This window comes from Colletes latitarsis, chromosome 6, assembly GCF_051014445.1.
Source record: "Colletes latitarsis isolate SP2378_abdomen chromosome 6, iyColLati1, whole genome shotgun sequence".
NCBI lineage: Eukaryota > Metazoa > Arthropoda > Insecta > Hymenoptera > Colletidae > Colletes > Colletes latitarsis.
In genome coordinates this window covers 7,686,319-7,712,526 of record NC_135139.1, presented here as the reverse complement: position 1 = coordinate 7,712,526, position 26,208 = coordinate 7,686,319, and the positions used below count along the sequence as shown (strand labels likewise).

The 26,208-nt window shown below is 34.4% G+C and overlaps 5 protein-coding genes across 19 annotated transcripts in view; 2 read left to right on the top strand and 3 right to left on the bottom strand.

Moving 5' to 3' along the window:
• Nha1 (Na[+]/H[+] hydrogen antiporter 1) overlaps positions 1-12,593 on the top strand; it is a 572,935-nt gene extending 560,342 nt beyond the window's left edge. The window contains exon 7 of the transcript XR_013079781.1: positions 12,584-12,593. The gene's annotated coding sequence lies outside the window, so the exon portion shown is untranslated. The remainder of the gene's footprint in view (positions 1-12,583) is intronic.
• The window catches only part of LOC143342320 (uncharacterized), a 24,098-nt gene extending 10,964 nt beyond the window's left edge, over positions 1-13,134 (bottom strand). Inside the window, exons 1-3 of one of the 9 annotated variants that reach the window (XM_076766061.1) lie at positions 12,994-13,134; positions 8,433-8,535; positions 2,438-2,529 (exon numbers count right to left, since the gene is read on the bottom strand). In XM_076766061.1, the coding sequence (XP_076622176.1) occupies positions 2,438-2,529; positions 8,433-8,526 (186 nt within the window). In that variant the 5' untranslated portion in view covers positions 8,527-8,535; positions 12,994-13,134. The other 8 variants (XM_076766059.1, XM_076766055.1, XM_076766064.1 and 5 more) reach the window with 8 other exon arrangements.
• Positions 12,686-26,208, top strand: Npl4 (nuclear protein localization 4). 5 transcript variants are annotated; one of them, XM_076766044.1, is made up of 14 exons: positions 12,686-12,799; positions 13,280-13,379; positions 14,001-14,081; positions 14,159-14,363; positions 14,441-14,582; positions 14,653-14,790; positions 14,850-15,153; positions 15,927-16,064; positions 16,155-16,302; positions 16,405-16,565; positions 23,722-23,873; positions 23,953-24,091; positions 24,175-24,491; positions 25,926-26,208. In XM_076766044.1, exons 2-14 carry the CDS (start codon positions 13,359-13,361, stop codon positions 26,014-26,016), a joined length of 2,037 nt encoding a protein of 678 aa, XP_076622159.1. In that variant the 5' UTR covers positions 12,686-12,799; positions 13,280-13,358; the 3' UTR covers positions 26,017-26,208. The 5 variants fall into 5 exon arrangements, 4 of the variants coding, with proteins under 4 accessions (XP_076622159.1, XP_076622157.1, XP_076622160.1 ...); XR_013079780.1 differs by lacking the exons at positions 12,686-12,799; positions 25,926-26,208 and adding exons at positions 13,070-13,209; positions 24,845-25,120 and having other exon boundaries at positions 24,175-24,767; XM_076766042.1 differs by lacking the exon at positions 12,686-12,799 and adding an exon at positions 13,070-13,209.
• Positions 16,767-23,584, bottom strand: LOC143342319 (uncharacterized). 3 transcript variants are annotated; one of them, XM_076766052.1, is made up of 4 exons: positions 22,048-23,584; positions 20,794-21,111; positions 20,342-20,491; positions 16,767-20,213 (listed from the first exon to the last, which is right to left on the bottom strand). In XM_076766052.1, the coding sequence occupies exons 1-4, from the start codon at positions 22,048-22,050 to the stop codon at positions 18,882-18,884; spliced, it is 1,803 nt and encodes a 600-aa protein (XP_076622167.1). In that variant the 5' UTR covers positions 22,051-23,584; the 3' UTR covers positions 16,767-18,881. The 3 variants fall into 3 exon arrangements, with proteins under 3 accessions (XP_076622167.1, XP_076622168.1, XP_076622169.1); XM_076766053.1 differs by having other exon boundaries at positions 22,714-23,583; XM_076766054.1 differs by lacking the exon at positions 22,048-23,584 and adding an exon at positions 21,331-22,015.
• On the bottom strand, positions 25,069-25,916 carry LOC143342324 (EKC/KEOPS complex subunit TPRKB). Its single transcript, XM_076766074.1, has one exon. The coding sequence runs from the start codon at positions 25,715-25,717 to the stop codon at positions 25,178-25,180; it is 540 nt and encodes a 179-aa protein (XP_076622189.1). The 5' UTR covers positions 25,718-25,916; the 3' UTR covers positions 25,069-25,177.

Below are 26,208 nucleotides of genomic sequence, written 5' to 3'. Positions count from 1 at the left end.
CGAAACAGAACATGTTTAAAAATTAGGAACAATTTAATAAATAAAATCATGTAAAAAGAAACTTGTTAAATAAACGTAAATATTATATCAAGTATATAGATGTATAGTAGCGGACAAAATTTCAAGACGACCATATTCTTGATAGATTATCATACTCTATTATAGATACTAAATAATCAACAATTAGTTGGTCTTGCGATCATAAATCTTACATCTTGCACAATAGTTTCAGAATAATATTGTAGAGAACAAAGTTTTATTTAACGAGAATTTATTCCAGGAACACAGGATTTTATAAACCACCCAATCGTTACACTCCGCTGCCATAACTCCCGTAATGTGTATGCTTATAGCACATCAAAAGGCACGTAACTCTAATTGTTTATATCTTTAAAACTATCAAATTTTACACATCTCAATAGGAACGTGAATATTCTATTAACGCGCGAAAGTTCAATGCAATCGAAATCAGACAATTTGGGCCTTTCCCTTGTTAGATAGTAAATTTCGTGAACATTTGTTGAAATTATGGGAAAAGTATGAACAGGAATAAGATAATGAAAAATTAGATTAATTTCGAAGCGTGTTATCTTTTTGTCCCGCATTGTACCATGATTACTTCAAATAACTCATAGATTATTTGCTATACGAAAAAGTTACGAACAAAACAGGTTTTTGTTGAAGGTTTAATCTCTTTCACGTATTATTGTAAAATTACTTGCAATGTATAGTCGACGGTACAAATATAGCGACTCTCGTAAGCGCAGCGCAGAGCCAAGACGATAGTGCGCCTAACGCTAGAGTGCCAGCAATTCCGGATACGTTTGACGACATTCTTTTTTGGCGCTAGGACCTTAAGGCCCTAGACGTCCCACAGTAGTTTGGAACTCAGAATACTTGGCCAGAATTTTGAAATATAGAATCATCGAATATGGTCTTCACGCACCACTACCATTTTTGTCAACTGTCTGTTTAATAAACGCCAATAATTAAAGGCAGATGAGTTTGTCAATATTCGTTAAAGCTCACTCTAGAGTTGATTTTACGACGTTCTCAGAACGTAAAGACTCAAGTCTTCATCCTTATAGCGTTTGAAACGCTATCACTATCTGTAACCCAACATATGTCAACTTCCAATATCAAATCTTCACGTAGCTTGAAAGAAGACGAGCCCTATATTACATAGAACGAAACTAAAAGGAAATAATATATTATTTGTTACAATTGGTTTACTTACATATTCAACGAAACTACTTTGTTAATTTACATATTCAATAAAGTTTGGATGTACGACGATTGTCATCGATGAATCAAATTACTTTTGTTTATTTATTACATCTGCCTACTTAATTTTTCCCACGATTGTATGTAAAATATCGTTCTATTACGGCATGGGTGATGAACTCGTGAATCACAAACCACTTCCCCTACTTTCTTGTGTTGTACAAGCATAGAACTATACTCGCTATGGGGACCTAACTAGTGTAGAACGTGATGGTGGTAGAATCGGTTGGCTGGTAGTGGGAACTCTTGTGGCTCTGATGAACAAGTTCGTCACCCCGGGGATACTCTATAATTTATATTTCAAACTCCCAAGTTTAAAGAACTTCCTCCACTTCCATCGCCTTGAGATAAAACCGATGACAGTGAATGATGTGACTTCATTTTTAAACTATTTCTGTTTTTTTTTAATAAGTAATGATAGTGATGAGTGATTAAACGACGTGAGGGGCCTGCTCTATAGATGCTGAGATTAATATCGCTATTGTATTATTGACTACTCCACAGTCGACAACAACTACAGCAAAGATAGTTATATTAATAACGTCTGTATATATAAAATTCAACGTATAATATGTTTTTTATTAATATCTCGAAAACTAATAAATACCCAAAACTAAAATTTAACATTTCAGACCTCCTTCCACCTGAAAAATTTCTATATACTTGTTTTATAATCATATATTCATAATGTGCTAAATTAAGCATAACTTATAATTGGCAAACGAAACAACGCAGATTTGAGAATAACACAAATTTGGAATAATTTAATGGCCTTGTACAACAAATACCAATTTTATTTCATAAAATGGGAAATTATAAAAGTGATGGTTAATAAAATATACCTGTTCTTACGCTTACGCCATAAACATTTAAATCAGACCTTGAATTATGTGCGAAATTAAACAAAACACTTACGTACGTTCGTATGTACTGACATACTGCTCGTTTGGACCAAAATAAAATTCTGGCAACTACAGTTTATTGAACGCAGCCCAAGCAACAAACAAAAAGTTTATCTTCTTTTTCTTAATTTAAATCGTGTATACATATAATCTATGCATTAATAATATTAATAGTTAATTTATCTAAAATTGATAATAGTTTCTGAGTGTTAGAGTACTTTTGTAATTTTATAGTAGAGAACTATACTTACGGGCCTGGAACTCTGAATGCCATTTGAACAGAAGTAGTATTCCCTTCCATAGGCGACGATCGCTGTATGCCATATTCCCTCTATGTGTCGACCTACGTATAAACCAACATTTCTTTGTTATTATTAATAATAATGTAATTTAAATAATTGAAATAATTATCCCTGAACATGTCTTAATTGTGGCACAATACATAACGAAAATAGTAAAGAACTATGTATGTCGATTCTGGGCCAGTTTGACGGTGGGGGGTAGGTAACTAATTCATTGTCGATAAGTTAGGGGTATTCTACCATCGATAAAGCAGACATCGTCGTGATCTCAATTATTTTGTATTTCAATCTAGCATATGCAAATTCTGGATCAAGTCGACTTCTATTATATTATGTTCTAATCAGAAAAAAACATAAATAAAGTGGCACGAACAATTATTAACCTTGAAAATCTATGTTGAACTTGAAGTTTATCAATAAAATTTTGATTTATTCATTACCATGTGTGTGGTTGCATTTTCTAGTTGACTTGCTACAGATTTCGTATAGATTTTGTCATGCTGAATGAAAAAAAAAAGATTAAAATCTTAATTTATCTTTGTTTAATTTCTCAATATCAACAATCTCAGCCAAAATCCAAAGTCATCCTTCATAGAAAGAAGATTCTTCTTTGCGTATGATGGGGATCGAAGAAAAATGACTCATTATGAATTGTTGAAACGCAATCAAATAGTTATAGCAGCCTTGTATATTAAACAATTGACCAGAAAAACTGCAAGAGAAACGACCAAGACTCGTCAGTTCTATAGACAAGAATTCAATAACGACAACCATGTACAGGAATTTACTCAAACGTTTCCATCAAAAGAAGCTCATATTTTTGCATCAGAAATTATAATAACGGAGAATATGTCTTAGACTAAATTGTTCTGTAACTTTTTAAAGAGAGTAATAAAGTTGTTTTATTACTCCACTAAATAGAATTCGAGGATCACAATAGATATTCCGATCCAAGGACTTACAAACTTCTCAAGTTGTACAACGATATCGTGCACGTCCTTGCCGTGTAAATTCGTTCGCTTCTTAGTTGGTAATGTACATACAATTTCGAGCTTAGTCGCCCGGACGAGTCTTGAATTTGTATTCGACGATTCGAGTCTTCTCCGACCTAGTTTCTCATCGCGGGAATAGCCAAGCATATCTGCGATTTTCTTATTGCAACGCGTTTCTGAGAGGGCCATCGTGGCGAAATAACCGCGAGAAATAGCTACTACCGGCCATCCAACTCGACGATTCACTACTTTCAAAACTTGTGCAACATTTCACAAATCAAGCCGACGCTTTAAGCGTTCATAACACATAAACAATTTCTGTAAAACGTCTCCCAAAAATGAAGCAGCTTATTATAACAATATTTGAAAATTTATAATCGAAAAGAATACGTATAATAATTTTTGTCCGGTTTTTCGTAACTTTACTTGTTTCCATGTTTTAACCACAGTTTAAAATAGTATTATTGTTAAAGTAAAATAAAATTGCCATGATACTAAAAAAAAACTTGTGCATCGATCCAATACTTACTAAATACATAATTTCAAACTTAACAAAATCTAAACCATATTATTACAAATATTTTCACTATATTTCACTCTTACGATAATAATAATAACAACGACCGTAAGAATAATATCTTTATAACGCAACAATTAAAAAAAATACATGCAACCACGATGCTGTTATTAAATCTAACTTCTACATATACATGTAATCCATATTTTCATTCGGCGGTTTTCTTGTTCTAAGAGAAATACATAAATTTCTATTTGAAATTTATTGCTTTGAAACTCGGTCGTTTCACAATTTTAGTAGATCTGAATGAGTAAAAATCGATGTAAATATTATAGGAAGGAAGAAACATTACAACGAAAATGTTACGATTTACGACTACATTTAATAAGTTTATATTCCAGTTAAACGAAACGAAAAGAAAATAAACACTAAAACAATTATAAGAAACTCTTATTTTATTCTATACATTTCCATTTAATTTAATTAAGTCCTAGTATTTTACCTTCCACTCTGAACTATTAAATTGTGTACTAAGTTCAACCGCGTTTCTTTTGGATTTTTTAGCATTACTAAAATGTTGAATTTTTGTTTATATTAAATGTACGAACTTCTAAATTATAAAACATACTTGGAATAAATTTATTCCCCTTTTATAAACGTAAATTTATGTTATGGAATGGCATCTCCGTTTTTGTATGATTTTAATATATTTGCAATTACTCTGAAACGTTGTATTGAACACATTTATACCTCCTATAAACTATTAACATCTATTCTATGGATTTGCAGACTTTTCTCGAATATACTTTACTCAAACGAAAGAACACAAAAGCAATTCACGTATTTGTTTGTTTGCAAAAAGAATTATATGCAGTGTGAAACATCAAGCGCGTGAACAATTACGAATAGCGCTTTCGAAAATAGACTTGCAAGCTCAACTGAGTGGCGAACGAACCTTGGATGAACATGACGTAAACTCTCGCGGAGACACGAACGCGCTTGTGTGGATTTTATTTTACACATACCGTTTCTGTGTAATTTCGTACAAATTCAATCCTTTCTCCTCCCCATGCTTCCGCATTCTACAGCGTAGAGAACTGTTCAGATTTTCCTCGAACAACCGCCACTTTCAATTTAATTTTACTTTACTCTCAACGCGTCGATTTTATTATTCTTTTAGCATAATTGTTCTTTTTTCAATGTTCAATAAATACCTAAAAATGTTCTACGAAGACTTTACCAGCGGTATCACGGAAGTAAATTAATTATTAAAAAAAGAGAATTTTGTGTATATTGTCAAGAGATTTGAATTATAAGCTCATGATATTTGGAACAACGGTATTCAAAACAATTGTTTTCAATAGTGGAAACGTCATCAAGGAATCTTAGAATGTATTTTTTTTTTGTAAAAAAAAATTTTCAACACATTTCTTCATTGCAATACTTTTCCTCTTTATAGGTCGAAGAGTAAAAATAGATATTGCGATATGATCATATGGCCAAATTAAACCAAAGAGTATTTATAACATATAGTCTAAAAGTCGTAGGACGGATTGAACAAATTTGTTACCGTTAATACATAACTGGTAAATATTTACTTAAATAAAACTAATCGCTTAGATATTACAATCGTCATTTGATTTATAATTTTCTTACAAATACCTTAAAGTTATTTGTTTTCGACGTATTTAGTTTTTTGCACTAAAATCGACGTATTCTTTGTTTCGCTACGAATATTAATAACATGAATTAACTGTATTACCTACACTAAATCTTCTGAATTAATGACAAAATTTTATATATTTTCGAAAAAAGTGATTCTATATAAATTCAGAAAGCACATTGAAATTCGTTTGTATTAAATTTTGTGTTCGAGGAAATTGACCACGGTTTACTGAAATTCTATTTAATGATGATGATGCTGCACACATCTATTATGTTTGTAAACAATCTATAGAAACAACAATTTATAATCGGGAGTATTATTTATATGCTTGTGATTGACGTATTTTCAAAATTACTTTTCTTGGAAACGATGCCCGGCATAAAGACAATTCATTCTATGTTTCCAATCTATTTTTAAAAGAGAAATTATCTCTATCACCTATATACCCTATTATACAGGATGTTCGGCCACCCCTGAGAAAAATTTTAATGGGGGATTCTAGAGGCCAAAATAAGACGAAAATCAAGAATACCAATTTGTTGATAAAGGCTTTGTTAAACAGTTATTAACGTTTAAAGTTCCGACCCTACTGAATTTTTTTCTCGAAAATGCGCAGGATTTCGGGGGTAGGTCTATTCACCAAAAATGATTGTAATTGACCCCCGCAACCGAAAATAATTTTTCCAAACGATTTGAAATTTTTTAATTTTGTCGAAAAATTTCACACCTTCTCGAATTTTTTTCTAGAAAGTGGGCAGGATTTCGGGGGTATGTCTATTCACCAAAAATGATTGTAATTGGCCCCCGCAACCGAAAATAATTTTTTCAGAATTAATTAAAAATTTTTTTTTCGTCGAAAAATTTAGGCACCTACTCCCTGTCGATTTTTCTTAAAAATTCATTTTTCATTTTTAGTAATTTTGTTTGACACCCTACAGAAAAGTTGTCTAATACTTTTTTGTAGGTACCTATGAGCTCTACTTTAGAAAAAAGTTTCATTGAAATATATTCACTATTGTAGGAGTTATGGCTGTTTGAAAATTGGACCATTTTTATTGAGTTTTCCTAACATTACGGGGTCAAAGACCAACTTTTCGAATATTTTTGCAATTTGTACGTATTCTCCACCAAAATACGCGTAGTTTGCTTTTTTAAACATTAAAATCGTTCAATCCGTTCAGAAGTTATGACGTTTTAAAGATTCGCATGAAAATTCGGGCAGACATTTCTGGCCAGAAATTAGATTTTCGGTAAGGAATTTTTTTCTCGAAATTGAGTAGAATTTTAGGGATATGTCTGTTGACCAAAAATGCTTGCAATTGACCCCTGCAACTAAAAATAATTTTTCCAAGACGATTCGAAAATCTTTTTTTTTACCCAAAACTTTCAGCACTTACTCGAATTTTTTTCTCGAAAGTGGATAGGATTTCGGAGGTATGTATATTCACCAAATATGATTATAATTGACCCCCGCAACCGAAAATAATTTTTCCAGAACGAATTGAAATTTTTGAATTTAATTGTTAACAACATTTTAACGAGGGCTTAGTCAAAAAATTGATATTCTTGATTTTCGTCTTATTTTGGCCTCTAAAATCTACCATTAAAATTTTTCCCAGGGGTGGCCGAACACCCTGTATATATAAATGGACCCAGAGATTATTATATTGCAAAGCGAAATTATATTATTATAAAGTAAAAAAAATCGCTTCTATATATTTTATCAAATATACAAATTTTAATTTAAAAAATTGTTACGTATGTATTAAAAAAGTTAGTTTTCATTGATTTGTGGCGACGAATTTGATGAAAATTTCCCAATGCGTGTCCAAAATACTACGTTGTTTAGTATATCCCAATCCTGTCCACAAAAAGTTAATATAAACGAATTTCGAAAAAATCAAAGAATTATTGCATCAACCAGTAATTCTTTATCGTTTTAATAACCAGAGGAAATTGTAGCAGAAAGGTTATTAATTAAATTTACTTTATCATTTATATTTTTTACAAGATTTAATTTATTTTTCTCTAATGGTATAACACGTTTAATATATTGCAGAAATTAGCAAAAAATTTTGAAAATTGATGTAACCTAATATAAGAATATCGTAACATTAAACTGAAGCATGTATATAAAATCCGATGAATATATTACATCGGTATTATTAATGTATGAATGTTTCATTAATAATTGGTCAATTAAAATCTGCTCGAGTCACACGTCTATTGATGATTCATATATTAGTGACGTAAATTAAATACAATGACTATGTAGTAACTTTTCATCCTTGAATATAGTTTTAAGAGATAGAGATAGAGGTTATACATATGCCACCTCCATTATTCATGACTTAAAAATACTTAGTTGTTACTGTTTACTTCGAGCGTGTGCAGCAAAGAAAGACGCAACATGTCTTTAAATAACGTACTTCAAATTTCAGACAAAAGAAGCCTTCTGGTTCTTGGTTTGTTTATATCCGATTAAGACGTGTTCAACAAAAAGGGTTTTACCGAAACAACTACATCCTCAACAATTTAAAATATTTTTATGTAAAAAAATTATATATACTTTTTAAATATAGGTCAAAACGGTATGATGAAATCCGATATAAAAATGTCAGTTTTTTTTTTTAATTTAAAAAAATATAAAAAATTGACGTTCAGACTAGAATACCCCCTTAAGGTGAGCAGAAATTGGTAGGGATAGCTTTGTGACTCAATAAAAGAAGACATCACGATACAATGAAAACATTACTTATATTAATTTACCTATAGCGAGTCTGGACATCGTAGCAGCCATGCCCTTCGAAAGGTCGTAAATGTACAATTCGACTGTAGCCCTGACATCTTCCGCGTTTTCCATGTCGTCTAACTGTAACACGAAACAAATAAAAAACAATTATCTTTACACATTGACTGCCACATTACCTAAATATAAGTGACAGAACTTTTCAGCGAAGAATTAAACAAATGAATTCCCAAGCTTAGATGTTAAAGAAAATAAATCTGACTAGAACTCGTGAATTTCGACGACGTCGTTACAAAAGTAAATACTACAACAAATGTTAGATTAAGTAATAGGAAAAAAATAGTTACAACAGTTACGACGATTCTAAATGCAATTAAAACCGTGTGAATCAATTATTAAATAATTTGCAGAATGATCGATTAAACGCACCCTATCTGTGTATAACTTTTACAGCGCGCCAAACAAGTGATAGGTGTGAATGGATCGTGTTGATTGACCAATTCAAATCCACCGACCAATCAATGAAAAATCTAGATCGATCTCCCGTTTTCTTCGCAATCAAAACAAAACTCGCGCAGCAAGGCAGCAACAACAACATATGAATATTTCTTTAAATATTACTTGTTTCTATTTTGTATAACTGCAAAAAATCGTCCAACGTTTTTTGTATCAGCTCTGAGGGATGGAACAAATCGAGGACGTAAATACACACAGCTATAACCGTTCACTTTGACACGAGTTTCCTAAAAACTCTCGCGTGAACAGCGAAAATGCAACGTAAACGAGTAATCAAACGATTTCGGAAAACGTGCGCTGAGAGAGTAAAACTATTGCAAACATGGTTGATCACTATCGGGGTCCGTCACTTCGAACGTACAAATCTAAATTCAACTGTCGCATGGACGTTAGAATCTGTTGTAATTGACGTTTTTCTCGTTGTGCATCAGATGGAGCGCACCGTCTACACAAAATGGATTTGCATATAACTAATGCGTTCAATATCTCCACGCGATAGCCGCGAATCAACAGTGCATATGCGCATATGCACAAGTGCAATATCCATGTAAGTGTTTCAATTTATCGGTTTCCCAATGTTTATAAACGTGATAAGTAAATTCGATGGTAAAATGGAAAGGATTCATTTAATTCGCTTTACTTGCAAAACTATGGGAACGTTTGTACTGCACAGAACATTTTAGAACTTACGTTGCAAAATTTATAAATACAAGTCCCGTTCTAAATATTTACATTGTTACGATAGTTCAAAGTTTTCTTACCGCCATAACGAAATCAGACTCATCGTAAAAGACAATAAATTCTAATCACCTAAAATGCAATAAATAATAAATCATTGAATTGGTAATAAATTGACCTTGTAATTTCATTATATCAGTAATAAATCTTAGAGTCGTTGGAACTACATAAGCATCAAAAATAGAATATAAAACTCGGATGATATTTTTTACTCGATAATCTTCACGATCTTTTAATTTTTTACACGCGTTTTGAATAAACAATCTATTTGCGTATACACAATTCTTCCGAATAGAAAATGAACTTGTAAAATTACAAGTAGAAACGAATGATGAATAGCAGACGATAGATTGAAGCAATGACTAAACACATTAGACAAGGTATACGAGTCGACTGAAAATTTCATCACCTACCTTATTACTGACGATGATCCGTTAACAGGTGGATCGATTATTAGAATACAAAGACAGGCATAGTGGAGAAATGAATTAACGAACGGAGAAACGAACGTTATTGCAGGATAGTTTGACGTTGGTACGTCAAAGCAGTTGAACGATAACAGCCACCGAACAGAGGTACCGCGAATATGAGATCTATGCCTCTGGTTAGACGAGACCTAGCTTAGCAAATGCAATCACGGACACCATCCAGTATGACCAGATCGCGCAGAATTGAGAACAACACTAGTAACGACGAATTTGCTATAGACCCTAGCGAAGCGGTGGGGAGAAAGCACACTATGACACGGGTCGCGCGCATGTGAGTTCGACACTTCGCGCAACTTCAGAGAATCGAGAAAGAAAGCAAGTGTGAGTCTTTCCTTCTCGCTCTCGATACTGAATCTAGTCATTCGATCAAGAAATTTTAAGTTACTTCTAACGAAATATACTCTGAAAGTAGGAGGATTACACAAAGGACGAGAACCATAAAATATCACCATTTCAGGGAATGCTGTACAATCAATATACCTATTAATGATATTAAATAAAACTGTCAGATCAAACATTTTCCATTTGTCTTCAAGGGTTAACATTTCCAAAGTATTTAACATGAGATTATAATTATGGTCGATGCATTTACGAGCTTAACAATCGAGATGTAAATCTAAGGAACTTACATATGTTGAATTCTCAATTAAATCACTATTCTTTGATTGGTAAGGGGTCCAGATGACACTAACATTAACCAAATCATCTTGTATAATAAGATAACTGTTTCCAAGTAATTTGTAATGGCTTTGAATATTTCCAGGTCATCCTTTTTATTTATTTGTAAAAATATTCACCAATTTTTGTAATAAATCTGAAAGAGAGTTAAATTTTACATAAAAACGTTAAATAAATGTTTTCTTTACTTGTACTAATAATAAAATGTGTAATGAAATCTTTATTTGTCCATCTTCGATTATAAAGTATTCATCATCAAGCAGTTTTTCTTGTAATTTTATTTTTTTTCCATTTTCAATTAATCTCTATTTATCATCGAGCCTCTTTTCTTGAATTCACTTACTTTTTAATCATTTTTTATTTTTTCTAATTTTGCCAAACAATAGTTAACATAAATAACGTGACGACAAGTATTCTGACGTGTTAAATTTTTTTCCATTATGGTACTTTAATTATTTGTACCTACATAGGTCGGAAAGTAAAAATGCCTAGGTAGTTGAGACTCAAAATCATACGCCGGTCAACGCAAAGTCAGATTTCCGTTGTTTCAAAAGCGAGAAGGAAAGACTCACAATCGTCCTTTTTCTCGACCACCCGAAGCTGTCCGAAACGCTGGAGTTCACGTACACACAACCTGTGTAGCATGTGCCTGGTTTCCCCACCGCTCCACTAGTGGCTACAGCAAATTCATTGTTACTATTGTCATTCTTGACGCACCCAATTCTGCGCGTCTGACGACACTAGCTCCATCTCATGTGTTATAAGTTGAAGTCAAGTTTCTAACACCATCTATCCGTCTTGCACTAACTAAAATGTGTAAACGGATGCATATAGTAATGGGATTTGGAACGCTTCGAATCGATTCGAACCTGTAAATGGCGGATAATATAAATTATTACGAGTCTGATTCGAACAGTGGTTGAAACGGTTCCATAAATTCGAATCAGATGGATATTATGTGTATTGAGGTTTTTCGTTCATGGAAATCTTATGATACTTTGCCTATATAGCCTTCTTCATTTCTTTGCTGGAGTTGCAATATCGACATATGTATAGTTAAATTTGTAGTAGGTCGACAAATCTTTCATCGATTTATTTGTTAATTCAACTTTCTGCAAACCTAGTTTTACCCTATTTTCTTGATGCTTTTTTGTCTTCGTCTTTACGAATGCTTCTTTACATATAAAACGCACTTCTTTTTTTTTACGATATATCATTGCCGTAAGGTTTTTTTTTCAAGTAACATTACGTATCGCCTGAATGGATAAGTTATGGTACATGAAATTTGATTTTTTTGAGGTTTCACGTAAGAGTGACTCCTAACATCTTTGAGTTTTTAACTAGTTTTTCAAAATGATGCCCTTGACAATATATTAAATTTATCCATATCGTTATTAATAGAACAATACAATTTATTGTAATTGCTCGAATGTTAAGAAACTAATATACTAAAATTACAAAAACATAATATCGCATCAATATTCTATTTTATAATGAAAATATTACTAGTAGCATAGTCTGATGTATTTTTTTGTTATATATATATAATTACTTTAAATAAGTTTACTGTTAGGCTTATTTATAACCGAAGATCATCTGGTAATTGGTAAGCATCGCCCCCGTGGTCATGACCGGATACAAATTTACGAAAGGTTCAGTAACCTGCGTCTCTGTTCTACAATTCCCATCCTATAGCTCAATTATTTAAAATAAACTGGTACGAACGAAAATTATATACTGCTAAATGTCAGTTAGACTGCGTGTCGTTCACTTACATTCGAAAGGAATCCGCGTAAACGAGAGTGCTGAAAAATAAACGCAAGAGAGCCAATAGCACAACACGAAACAGTTCGTGTAACAAAAAGAGATTACTCAGCGAATACGAGGTGATTCAAAAGAGTGGAAAGGGCACGCTTGTTTTTACTGCATTGTATAGTTGGAACGTACGAAAATCGGACAAAAATAAAGTAGGTTTATGGTAACAGGTTGTCGAATTCATCTTTATACAGATTAAAAATTAATAACTGGCGATCGCACTGCTAACTTTCGTTCGTGTGGGGGAAAAAGGGTGCATACGTATAACATTGAAAACCGAGTGAAAACTTCCTTTGTATAAATACGTACTTATCTAATTTGTATTCGTAATCGTATATCTACTTACTAATTTGTTGTTTGCTAACAGCAAAACGATGATGTGCAATCGACTAAGTTCTATTCAAATTTTTTGACAAGCGAGGACAAAGCACGAAACTTATTAATATCAGAAAAGTAGTTTTGCACTTCATCTTCGATTTAATGTCAGAGAATTTTGAAGGAAAAAGCCACTAAACTTAAAGTAAAAGTGAAAAGAAAGCACCGTACTCAACAATATCTTTTGGTACTTGCACAATTTAGCGAAGAGGTTAGGATACTAGACGTTGACTCAACAATTTTCTTTCATTTTCTAGGGACTTTGGCAACATTGTGTTACGATCAAGCAAACAGAACAACGAGTTGAACAGCTGATACTTCGTCGACACCGGCGAAATGTCAAAGTCCAAGCAAATTGTAAGTTATCTGCTAATAAATGAGTAGTGCTCATTGATTATTTCGTATATTCTGCTCAATCAAAGTTGATTTATACTTCATTCATAAAATGATTCGTTCTCTTTATAATTAGTGAAAAATTTGCATTTCACGCGGTGATATTGATGTAACTTACTAAAAGTTCCCAGATATTAAGAGTTCAATTGGGTATATACTACGCGTTTGTTTTTCTTTTGCTATTTTTTAAAACTTAAATGATAATACTTTCAATAATATAAAAGTGATACTAAAAGCTTAACTTCATAAATGTCTTTATATTAAATAGATTATAAGGTTTTGTTTATATAAGGTAGCCTTTGATTTGTTATTTATAATATTTTCTTATGTAACTTTTTACATTTATAGATATATTATGATTATGTTAAAATATTATTTTTGATAAAGGAAGTTAATACTTTTTTATGCACTATTATAAACTTATATTGTAAGTGAAATATTTATATAATTTAATCTTTATAGAGATAAAATGATGAACTACATTGATATAAATTAAAATTTATAAATTTTAATAAATACAATGAAACTTATCTCGTTTTGTTTGTATAGGTATAACCATATATTAATTTTGGTTTTTGATTTTAGACTCTACGTGTGCAATCTTCAGAGGGAACAAAGCGCATAGATGTATATCCATCTGATACAATTTTCGAATTATTTGAAAAGGTATATACTATGATTGCTATTAAACAGTATTTATATAATTAATACTATATCAATTTATAAATCTTGTGTGGTTTTAGGTTTTTGATGCTTTCAACTCAAACAGTTTTGGATTTGGGCTCTTCAGGCAACGGAATCATAAAGATGAACTTATATCTTCTCGAAGTAGAACAGTTGCTGAAATAGGTCTCTCTCATGGAGATATGTTATATTTGGCACCTCTTAATGGTGCACAATTATGGAGTGTTCCATCAACAAGTAGTGCCTCCACCAATGCATCTCAAGGTTGTAATCATGTCCCTTACTACTATTCTTTTACTTCTTTATTGTAGTAATCCAATTTGTTTTTGTTTTGACAATAGAATCTGGACCAACGGATGTAGCAGCAGTTGCCAATCGTAACACCAATGCCACTCGATCCATACCAAATGTAGTTGAGGATGAAGTTGATGAACAACTGTGGAAGCTTGATAGTAAAATACAGAGAAAACGTGATGAGAAACTGTAAGTAAATATAAATGTATGAAACTTCTTTACATAAAATTGTATCATAAGTAACAACTTTCTCTAACAGATGTAGACATGGCGGAAACGGATGTTGTGTTCATTGTTCTCCCCTAGAACCTTTTGACGAAATTTATCTTAAGGAACAGAATATAAAACACCTGTCTTTCCATTCATATCTCAGGAAACTCACTGCTGGTGTTGATAGGTATGTTCAGCTTTATACTGTATTATGTCGTTTAAGTGCAATTTTTGTATCTTTTATAGAGGGAAGTTTATACAATTAGATGATATAAGTTGTCGTATAAAGACTGGTTGTAAAGATCATCCTCCTTGGCCACGAGGTATCTGTAGCAAATGCCAACCGAATTCTATTACTCTAAATCGTCAAACTTATCGGCACGTGGACAATGTTATGTTTGAAAATCCAAGTTTAGTCGAACGCTTTCTCAATTATTGGCGTAATACTGGTCACCAACGTATCGGGTATTTATATGGAAGATATGAAATTCACACAGATGTACCATTAGGAATCAGAGCTGTTGTTGCAGCTATTTACGAACCACCGCAAGTAAGTCGACTTAAATAAGAAATACAGTGATCCTTTGGAAATTGGCTGATCGCTAACCTCACTAGTTCTTGGAACTGGCTTCCCGCTTATCCCGGTGGCCAAGTATGTTTATGTTTTTAAATCTACTATCAAATATCAATGTGCCGTGTTATGCATTTCTATCTTACTCGCACTCATTGAAAAAAAAGATACGGGATTTCCTGGAAGATCTATCTTTCTTCAACTTTGACTTGTTTCGATCCTAAACGTCGGTCAATATCCAATGCACCACTGTAGATAGTAGGGGTGGGTGGGTACCCGACATTTCGGGTTTGTGTCGAATCTCGAAAATTTGTGATACTTGAGTATCCGAAAATCTCAGGTACCCGAATATTACGTCGCGGGTCGGGTGATTTTTCAATCGGATTCTTGCACTTATTCTTTCTTCAATATTTATTGGATTCAATTGTATTTATAATATTGCTGCCAGTGTCAATTGCAAAAAAGCAGGTGTAGTGTAAGTATTCAACCCGCGTTTATTCAACAACGTAATCAATGCAGCTTCTATGCGATTCTGTTAAATGAATACTTGAATCATGATTCTCGATTGATTGTAAATTGTAAATCGATTTAACCTACCTGATCCGACTTCGACGTCAGGTACCCAAGTATGTGATGCTATCAGGACCCGACTCGACCCGAACTCAAAACGTCGGGCACTGCACACCGCTAATAGATAATAGAAACAGACGTAGAAATGATCCCATAAATTACGGTTAATATGATTGTTTTAGGAAAGTGAAAAAGATACTATACGACTTTTGCCAGATGAAAAAGAAGCATTAGTCGATGAATTGGCTCATTTACTTAACTTAAAGAAAATTGGATGGATTTTTACCGATCTTATAGTTGACGACGTCAAAAGAGGAACGGTAATTTACTTACAACCAATTTACATTTGTTTTTCTTTTGTACAATTAAACTTTTTCCATTTATTAATAGCATTAGTTTAATTTATTCAGGTAAAACACGTTCGAAACGTAGAAAGTCACTTTTTGTCTGCTCAAGAGTGCATTATGGCTGGCTATTTTCAAAATCAGTATCCAAATCCCTGTCGTTATTCTCCTAATAATTATTTTGGCTCAAAGTTTGTTACTGTCTGCGTTACCGGTAAGTTAATTGCATTGTATCATAGTATCATATCTATTTCAACGTATTCTATACGAAAATAAAAATTATATTAAAAACATAAATATGCGTTAATGGTTACAGGTGACGGTAAAAATCAAGTTCACATGGAAGGTTATCAGGTATCTAATCAATGCATGGCATTAGTACGAGATGGCTGCTTGGTTCCTACAAAAGATGCACCAGAATTGGGATATGTAATTGAGTCGACTGATAAACAATATGTTCCAGATGTCTTCTACAAGGTGAGTACATTGACTTTTTTTAATTTTAACATATTTAATTATTTTCTTGCTTCGAATTAAAATGGCAATTTAATTTGAAGAATTATTGTAAATGCGTATTGCGTTAAATGTATACATATGAGACTGTAGTGTTACACCGTTTTACATCTTTCGTCAAGAGTATAGAGAAAGGTAAAGGGATGCATATAAAATATACACGAATGAAAGAGAAACAATTTATAACCCAAAATTGATTGATTAAAAGTACATTTAAATCGGGCAACGAACTTCATTTCATACATGTATAATGAAATAAAACTGTTTAAGCGAGTGCACTACGGATGTGCGCTTCCGTAGGCTACAAACAAAATGATTTCAATTTCTCGTATATAACGATGATTACGCCTTAACTTACAAGACGTGGGATGTACAAGGACAAAAAAAAAAGAAAAGGAGACGGAAAAGAAAAAATAAAAAAATGGAAAGGAAAAGCTTATCGAAACTTGTAGCCGCTCAACCGTTTAATTCGAACGCGAGGGGCAAGGTAAACCGTCTGTTGTTAGAATCGATATTACAAGCTATGCGTTGTTACCTCATCACGTTCATAAAAATATATGTAGTATATACGCGCGCGCGTGGGTATTGTGTGTATACAGGTGGGCTTCTAGGTTCGCTCGCTTCGCTCGGTAAACATGAATTTTATACGTGTCCTACATTCGAAAGTTTCGATTCAGTTGTTTTCGCACGACCGAAACGAGAGAAATTCGTTCGAGCTCGACCACCATTCGATCGTCGTACCTATTACGTAATTTTACACTCTAACGGCGATTGTTATGTTTATCCGTGATGCGACGAGTCTTCATCGCAAAACGCATTATTAGCTAATTAACAAGTGTTAAAACTTTCAAGTTCAACATCGAATGAGGCTTTCTTCGAAAAAGGCATATCAGCGACGTCGAGGGCGTGCAATTTCCTACGAATACGTGCGAGTGCGCTTCGCATCGTCTCTACGCGCCGGCCGATTTACAGAACGCTTTTCGACTGTTCGCTTCTGTCGCACACGTACCGAGTACATCATGATAATATGATACATAACGATGGGATTTACGACGAGTAGTATAACGCATTACATTATATCGTACTACTTCGACATACAGCATCGAGGAATGATTCGTGTAATATATATTCACTCATTTCGTTCGTTTTCTGATCAGACGACGAGGCTTACAATCTACATAGTAGTAGTTAGGCCTTGCATACATTTCAGTGTTGAGATCTAATCTTAAATACAGTTAATTCACGGCGGCCTTCTAGACCAGCAAAGAGCAAAAAGGGAAGAAGCATCTTCGAGTCGATTGACAGGAACATTCTCGCGCTATTTTCCGCCGACTCGCGTTCCCTTTTGGCTCCTTTTTCTTTCCTCTGGAACGGAACGATACGTGATCGTTGATTGGACGAAACGGAATTGGCCCTTTACGCACCTACGTATCGTTCGGTGAAACTTCTAAACGACCTGCGTATATGGAATCACGATTTTTACAAAGTAGTCGCGCGTTTTGGTTATAAAACGAAAAAGTTCCGGCCTGTACGTGTTTCTTCTTTTTTTTTTTTTACAAATATATGGATGTATGTGTATACACATACAAGTTTGCCCCCATTTTTCGTACTTATTCCTTATCTACACGTTTCTTTTTTTTTTCTTTTTTTTTTTTGTGTTTTGTTTTTCTGTATTACCTACAACCTAAAACATCAGCGCCCATAGGGCGATGCCATTCATACAGCTCTTCATAAATCCCGTGCGATATTCACTATCAACTATACGTAGCAATACGCCAATAGCCAAAATAAACGTCGAACTTCTTCTGAAACAAACGTCGTACAGCTAGAAGTCGTATCGATATCACGATCGATCTGAGGTACGTATTTATCGATCATCGTCGTTATTGTAGATACAGAATCTTATTGATTCCCAATCAATAGCAAAATATGGATCTTTATTTCTTCTTTCTTCTCTTATGCGTCCACGTTTAAAAATAGATTCAACATCTTTAGAATTCTATTGTTAATAGTTAATTAAATTGTGTGACTCGTACCGGAGTGTCTCGCAATTTGTGGAGCTTTACGTCGCGACGATGTCTTTCGAGTTGCAGTAATATCATTTCGGATATTATGCGTACATGATTTTTTCCACTTGAACGTTCCTTTTACCCATCGAACGCAGAGGTTAGGGGTGATACCGTCGCGACTCGTAAAATTTTAGTTATCTAGAGCAGGAGAACGTAAAGTATACGGGTACTCGATGTACCCTTCGGTATACTAACCGCAATAGCGTCGTCGTTACAATTTACCACATTTAGTTATTAGAATATTCTTCGTAGGCTTGCCAGTTTGATCGCCAAATGTAGATATCTTCTCGACTAGCTCCAAACCTTCAACCACGTGTCCGAAGATTCCCGTGAATCCGCGCATCTCTTGTAGTATTATACGAAACTGTGAGCCCACCATGCCAAGATTATCGTGCCGCTTTTGCGTTCGTCGCATTCCCACTGCACCTCTCACCGCAGGGAATTTAGTATCATCCGGCATAAAGTATCCATCTTCGAATATGCTTCTCCCTCCACGGCCGTTGTTCAACTCGAAATCGCCCGTGATCACCGACTCGCCCTCCCAGCACTGAAAGATCGTACAACCTTTGTAACCAACTCCGATCTCGCCGGTCGCGAGCACACTAAAATTCTTGGCCATCTTCGGCGCCGCGTCCGGCCTCACTTCTATTACGATGCGCCCATGTGGCGACCCATTCACTTCGATGTTGAAATAATATAGAGGATAAGGATTCGAAGGTCCTCGAAGTGATGCCGCTATTCCACTGGACGGTGGTTGAGAGGAGGAGTGGACGGTCACCAAACCGCCACCACCGGTACCGACTCCTTCCGGTATGAATGTTGATTGTTGTTGTGGATGTAACATCGCGTTCGGGGGGGCGGTCGGAACAGGTTTAACGGACGGTGAACCAGGTGGGATGAGAAGTTGCTGTGGGGTTGACGGTGGCGGTGGACCTTGGTGTACGTGAACGGAGCCCGGCGGAGCTGGCTGCGGCTGCATCATGCTCGAATGATACTCTATAGAACCGTTTTGCATGTGTTGCTTACTGACTACATGCCTCGAATATAGCTGCGACATGCAATAATTAGCGAGGAACAATATCGGATTTTGCGAAGCCGCCAAGTGATTTGGTAATCTGCCGCCATTACTCGTTCCTTGCGAGACTATCGGTTCACCCGTGTGTATTCCAGCCAACGCTTGTTTCAACAATGCAAAATCAAAGACTACTCCCGAGTTGCCTATCAAGTCGTCGAGCTGACACTGCAGCATCATCTCTTGATATTTCGATTGTAATCTCTGTTTCTCTATTATCAGCTGCGAATGTAAACTGTACACGTCACCGGGACTGTCGATCATTTGCAGACTAGCTTTTGCTTTTCCAAGCGTTTCCCGTGCGTCGGTTATTTCGGGGAAATGACTCCAGCCGTTCTGAAGGTCCGTTTCGACGTGCGTTTTCAACGTTACGCAAGCTTCCAACACTTTTATTAAGAACTCTCGTTGCTGCATAGCCAGTCTTTGAATCTCGGTCGATAACTTTCCCATAGCAACCAACTCCAATTGAACCTGCGAAACAGGTGCCACCTTCCCAGTCACGATCGATAATAAACGACAATCATCGTCAATACTCATACACGATTTAGAAGATTACGTTGGTACAAGTGTATTGGCGAATAAAATACTGTGATACTTACGTCGGATATGAGTTGTTCTTTGGCATCAGTTTGCGATTTAATCTGGTGACCCGGGTGTTCCTGTGGAGTCGCGCATGCTCTACAGAGGGCCGTACAGCACGTCGCACACCATAATGCTAGAGGCATTCCATGCGTGTGACAATTTTCACTCTGTAAATATAGTGCTGTAATTAATTTCCTGCATCTTCATTTTGTTCAGTACACGCTCCATATTTTCTACAAATATCTTTCGTAACGCGTCGCGAAAAGTCGCATTAAAAATTGATCTATAGATTTTGAAAGGAAACTATTACAGACCTTATGACATAATCCTATTACTATCGGAACCTATCTTGGTATGGCTTCATAGCTGCATGCTTTCTTTACCATTTTCATATGAACTCGCAATGCGAATAACCAGACGTCGAACTCGAAATCGTTTTGAAACTAAAATTTTTCGTTTGATCGTATACCTTTCTCTCCTTGTCGTTGGTTTTCCCGGATGTGTTGTTCGTCGTAATTTTTAAGTGAGACAAATTGTTCGCAAGCGCGAGGAGAGAAGAATGCGTCGGTAGAGCATCGGGCCCTTGATCACCCAGGTCCGTCCTTTTCCAACAGTGCGCACAGAACAACTCTCGTCCCTTTAATAAATTGTTTTCTATGCAACGCAGGCAGAAGTAATGTTTACAACTAAGGTATTTTGGGCATTGTTCGGCGTCATTATACTTCTGCTTGCAATAACTGCAAAGCGTCAGTTCCTCTAAATCCGTTAGCACACTCGGATCCAGCATCTGAAAAATAGCGAAAATATTGTTTGAAGAATTGCTTTTACTCTTAATTAAATTTTAATTGTTCGAAAATTACAAACTGAACAAAAAATAGCGAACGAAAAATATTTTCACTAAATTTGTTGTTTGGTATATGGATAAAAATATGTTTTCAAAGAACGTGTATCGTTAAATATTATCGCGTTATTTAGGTAAATAATAGAAAGGTCATACTTAATATACCTATTCGTAACAACACGCGGTACAACGTTTGTACGTTACATTGTTTTCTTTTTGCTTTTTTTTCTCTACCTTCTTGACTCTTCGTGCGAATAACACGCGTCTTTGTACAATAGAAATATGTGACTTGTAGAAGAATGTTGATTTTAAGACGGATCTCATTTTATTACGCAAATTGCGTGTGTGTATCAACCGATATATTTATTTAATTATCGGTACATACATATTTACTGACAAGAATTTAAATTGCTTATAATTTATTACTCCAATTAAATTTTTCAATCGTTCAGCGTGACGCGATTTTCCACATAAAAATACTTCAAATACAATTTTATCAAACAAATGTATTGACGCAAAAAGGAGCATCCTTTTCTACCGATTGATGCGACCAAACACAAGGCGGGAAAACAACAAATTACTGAAATTTATGGAACTCAGTTTATATCAATGTTTGTGAAACTTTTTCTTGTTGTAAAATCACTTTTATTACATGCAACACAATACGTTCTGATTATATCGCGATATTGTTTGCCCGTGCACGAACTCGATTATAGAGGTTAGCTTCTTTTATCGAATACATATCAGTACTATGGCACAGTATGCAATAATTCGACCAGCATTGATGAAATACAAAAAATGACATTTCATGCGAGAGCGCGCATGCGTGCGAAATCCCGCCAAAACCCCAGAGGGTCGAACAGTCGAAGTTTTGGGATTTACCATTTTCTCCGGGAGAAAGTAATCGATGGGAGAGGTGGCCAATAGTGGAGGTCGTGAGAAGTAGACACATTTCTTTACGAAACGTTTCAGACACCAATACGTTCAACCGATAAAATTACTCGGTTGTATGATATATAGATTCTTATAACTTATCGTCAAGTCTTTGCGCGATATTACACTGTCACTGCTCGTGACAAAACCAGGTTCTGGTCAAAAACGACTCGTAAACTACAATGCACTGTTAGGCAAATTCCGCGGGAATATCGTGGCTGTTCTTGCTCCACCATCTCGATGTTTGCGAACGCACACGCTTGCCTTTTCTTTCTTTCCCGTTCTCGCTCTCGTTTGTCAGACCTCTATTCTTCTTTCATTCTCCCTCTTTCTGCTGTTTCTACGTACGCACTCATATACTCTATATACACTACGTGTATACGCACACTCGTTTTCTGGCCGTCTCACACACGCGCGCGCGCGCGCACTACACATATACACGATGTCATATAATTTTTCTTATCACACATACAAGCACGCATCTCGCGCGCGCGCATACACAAATACACAGCACGTACACACATGCTCACTCACTCTCTTTCTCTCTCTTTCTTTCTCTCTTTCTCTTTTACTCTTTCTTTCATTTGGATCGTAGAACCGTAAATGCTTCTGTACCGTGTATACGATTCGTGATAGTCTCCTTGCCGCGCGATGGAGGCTGATCGTTGGCACTCGTCACTCCCAACGTGTATCGTGACGACAATTACTTCGTAACGTTTGCTTGGATGTACGATTCGATTTTAATTTACATCGGGATTGGCGTAGTGTTGTGCAGTTCCGTACGCAGGAATCGAGCACTTCGACGTTTTCAATGCCGCTGTCGCCGTGAAGCTTTTACCAAGCCTTTTGTACTTTTCACGTTACGTGTTTACGCTTATCAAACGTCGTGAGTTATTATGGATAACATAACGACGGCGCGCCGGTAACGCGGCGTTACTTCAGTCTTAGCTCGTGCGAACGTTTTGCCACATCATGATGTTTGGTTCACTAAACTAACCACTAGCATGGCGGCGACGACCGACCGACCGACACACACCACAGCGCGCGCTAGTCGCTTACGCTGTTGCTCTCCTCTCCTCGTCCCGTATCTTCCCCTTCCAGAGGATCTCGAAGCTCTCTCTTTCTCTTTCGTTTCGTATTTCCCCTCCCTCTTTTATTATACACTTTTAGTTCGACTCGTGGCAAACGATGCCGGTGTCGTCTGCGGCTTCTATCACTGCGCGCGCATTTCTCCAACGATTGTGAACACGAACATTATGGACCTGCCTTTATAATTTTTCTTGTAAACCTCATTATGCATTTTTCAACCGACCAATGAAATTATCCAACCGACACTTAAGCTCGAACACGCGCCATTGCCATTTTAAAATACTTATAACATATTGTTTTTCTTCAATAACACATGATATTAAAAATAACATAATTCCTATTAACAATTATTTCCACAATTATTTGCATCTAAATGCAAAGGTGTCAAAAGACACCTTTTGGTTGAAATTCTTTAAATTCATTTATGATTAATAATGAGAAATTTCACTGGATAAATTAAACAGTATTTAAAATAAGATAAAAATTTGAGGATGCAAAAATACTGTTTAGATTTCATCTTTTTGTTGTTATTAGAAAAAAGACTCCTATGGAAATGAAGTGCCAAGGCTAGCAAGACCTTTGCCTGTAGAATATTTATTGGTAGACATACCTGCATCTACACCACTTACTCCACAATTTACTTTTTATGTTAGCAATAATATTACTTCTTTTCCAATTGAAAATAGGTATGTAAAAAAATATTGATGAAGTATTCTTTGATTATTTAGATAGTATGAATTATGATAACACAAACTTTGATTTTAGACATGTTGATGGACAAGTTCAAGAATTTAGTTCACTTTGTTCTTATATGCAGCAATTTCATGTAGATCAATTCTTAGAAGCAATTTCAGATTTTCATTTGTTACTTTTTATTGCAACAATGGACATGTTACCAATGAAGGTATAGCACATTTATTTTTGAAATAGTTACTTATTTAAATACGTGTATTTATTGGTATGAAATATATTTTCCTTCTTCTTTAGGATCACATGTTACCACTGTTAGAAGCAGTTCGTAATAAAGACAAGAAAGCAGCATTAAAATGGTCAGTTTCTGAACATTGGGGAACAGTACAACAACTTATATCTGCAACTACAGCTTCTACAGTATACTCACCACAAGCATCATTCAATAGTAGCATAAGAACGCCATCTTCTTCAGCTGTAGGAGGTAGCGGAATAGGAATTGGTACAGAACCAACTGAGGATTCACCTCCTGATCAAACGCTTTGGACTTGTTCTTATTGCACTTTTCTCAATACAGCAGATTTTTCAATGTGCGAAATGTGTACTTTGCCAAGGTATATGTAACAAACTGTCAATATTAAATTGCTTCTGTATGTATTTAAGGGTGTTATCCATAAGTTGCTACTTTGCTTCCACAGGATTTGACGCATACTGTGTCCTTGCAGATGTAACGATTATTTTCTGCGCATCTTTGGCCTTATTTATGAGTGAAAAAAACCAAAGTATTTTTCACTGAAGTATATAATATATTCTCCAATTTTCCTCTGTATTGCAATTTTTTACTATGCATTTATTCATAACTCTTGTGGAAATGCAAAATGTAACAGCTGGTACTTTTCATATTATCATTATAATTTAAGTATATATGAATTACTTATAAATATATTGTAAATTATTATGTTTACAGAAATGATAACATTGATTCCTCATAGAAAAAAAAACTTGAAATTCAACACTAAATATTTGGAAAAAATTAATTATCATAGTTTCTAAGTTACCACCAAGTTTACATTAGTTTGTGAAAATAAATCAAAGTAAAGTAGTATAAATGAATAATGACTAATAGGTTTGATGCAAAAAATTATACTGTAATTATAATGATACACAATTATAGAAAATGATTGGCAGAAATTTAAAACATAACATATACTATTTATTTAAAATAAATTGTATTGAATTTCCAGCAAGTTTAACAATACCATTACCGACAAATTCGATTTAATATACAATATTTCTAAGTTTACTTTAACAATGTAAAATCTTTACAACTAATTCTAGATACAATAGAATTAGTTAAATTAGAAACAGTTTGTTCGTCTTTATCAATTTTATATGTTTTTTTTATCAACTCAAGATTTGAAAATTCAGCTAGTTTTGAAATTGAAACTTTTACTCCCTTTACATTCTTCATAAGTATTTGCGACATCGATTCCTCATTGTTTTTGTATATCTGTATTATCAATATATTTTTATCATTATCATTAATACCAAATTCCATTAATGAACGTGATATGTTTTTTGATATTGACAAATTAAATAAAATTTCAGTATATATGTTTTTTGTAATAAGCTGATTCATCTTTGCACTAATTGCTGCTTTATTGGCAGCTACTAATATATGAAAGGGATCTGTTATAAGTGCTGCTTTTATAACAGCACAACAAAGTTTGCCATTCATAATTTTCTCACGTATTTCATTACAATTTTGCACATTTGTAAATAAGTATAATGAGCAAAACAATTCAGTCTCAGGATCTAGTGGTACTATATAATCATCCATCTTTTACCACGTAATTCGCAAATAAAAGTCATGAATTACTATCCTTTTATAATAATTACTATTTATAGTATTGATAATTTCACATTTATTTTCATGTTTAGATGTTTTTCATTTATTGTTTCAACAAATTTTAGAAAATCTCATAATTTTAAACTACATAACCACTGAAAAGACTTGAGTATACATTAATTATGTATATCGTACATAGTGCAGTGATTTGGATGCAGTGGATACGGTGGCGACCTCTTTTAAATGAATTCCAACACCAGAGGGCTATAAGCAATACTTTACTAGGTTAATATGTATGGATTAGTTTTTTACATACGCTTAATACTCTTTTTACGAAGTTTTTCTTTATACGAATACGATTTAATACGTTCTAAAAAATGAGAACTGATTATATATCTGTGCATTAATTTTGTATTTTAATACGGTTTTGAAAATCGATTTTTTTTACGTTTTCTATGCATACTGATATACATAGATACATA

Excerpts from the sequence above, each read along its gene's own strand:
- Npl4 (XM_076766044.1), top strand. The coding sequence starts at position 13,359 with ATGTCAAAGTCCAAGCAAATT. Across the intron at positions 14,364-14,440 it reads CTCCACCAATGCATCTCAAG|AATCTGGACCAACGGATGTA; the intron begins GTTGTAATCATG and ends TTTTGACAATAG. Across the intron at positions 23,874-23,952 it reads TCTTTTCCAATTGAAAATAG|ACATGTTGATGGACAAGTTC; the intron begins GTATGTAAAAAA and ends CTTTGATTTTAG.
- LOC143342319 (XM_076766052.1), bottom strand. Across the intron at positions 20,492-20,793 it reads CCAACGACAAGGAGAGAAAG|AGTGAAAATTGTCACACGCA; the intron begins GTATACGATCAA and ends CTATATTTACAG. Across the intron at positions 20,214-20,341 it reads AAGAACAACTCATATCCGAC|GTTCAATTGGAGTTGGTTGC; the intron begins GTAAGTATCACA and ends CCTGTTTCGCAG.
- LOC143342324 (XM_076766074.1), bottom strand. The coding sequence starts at position 25,717 with ATGGATGATTATATAGTACCACTAGATCCTGAGACTGAATTGTTTTGC.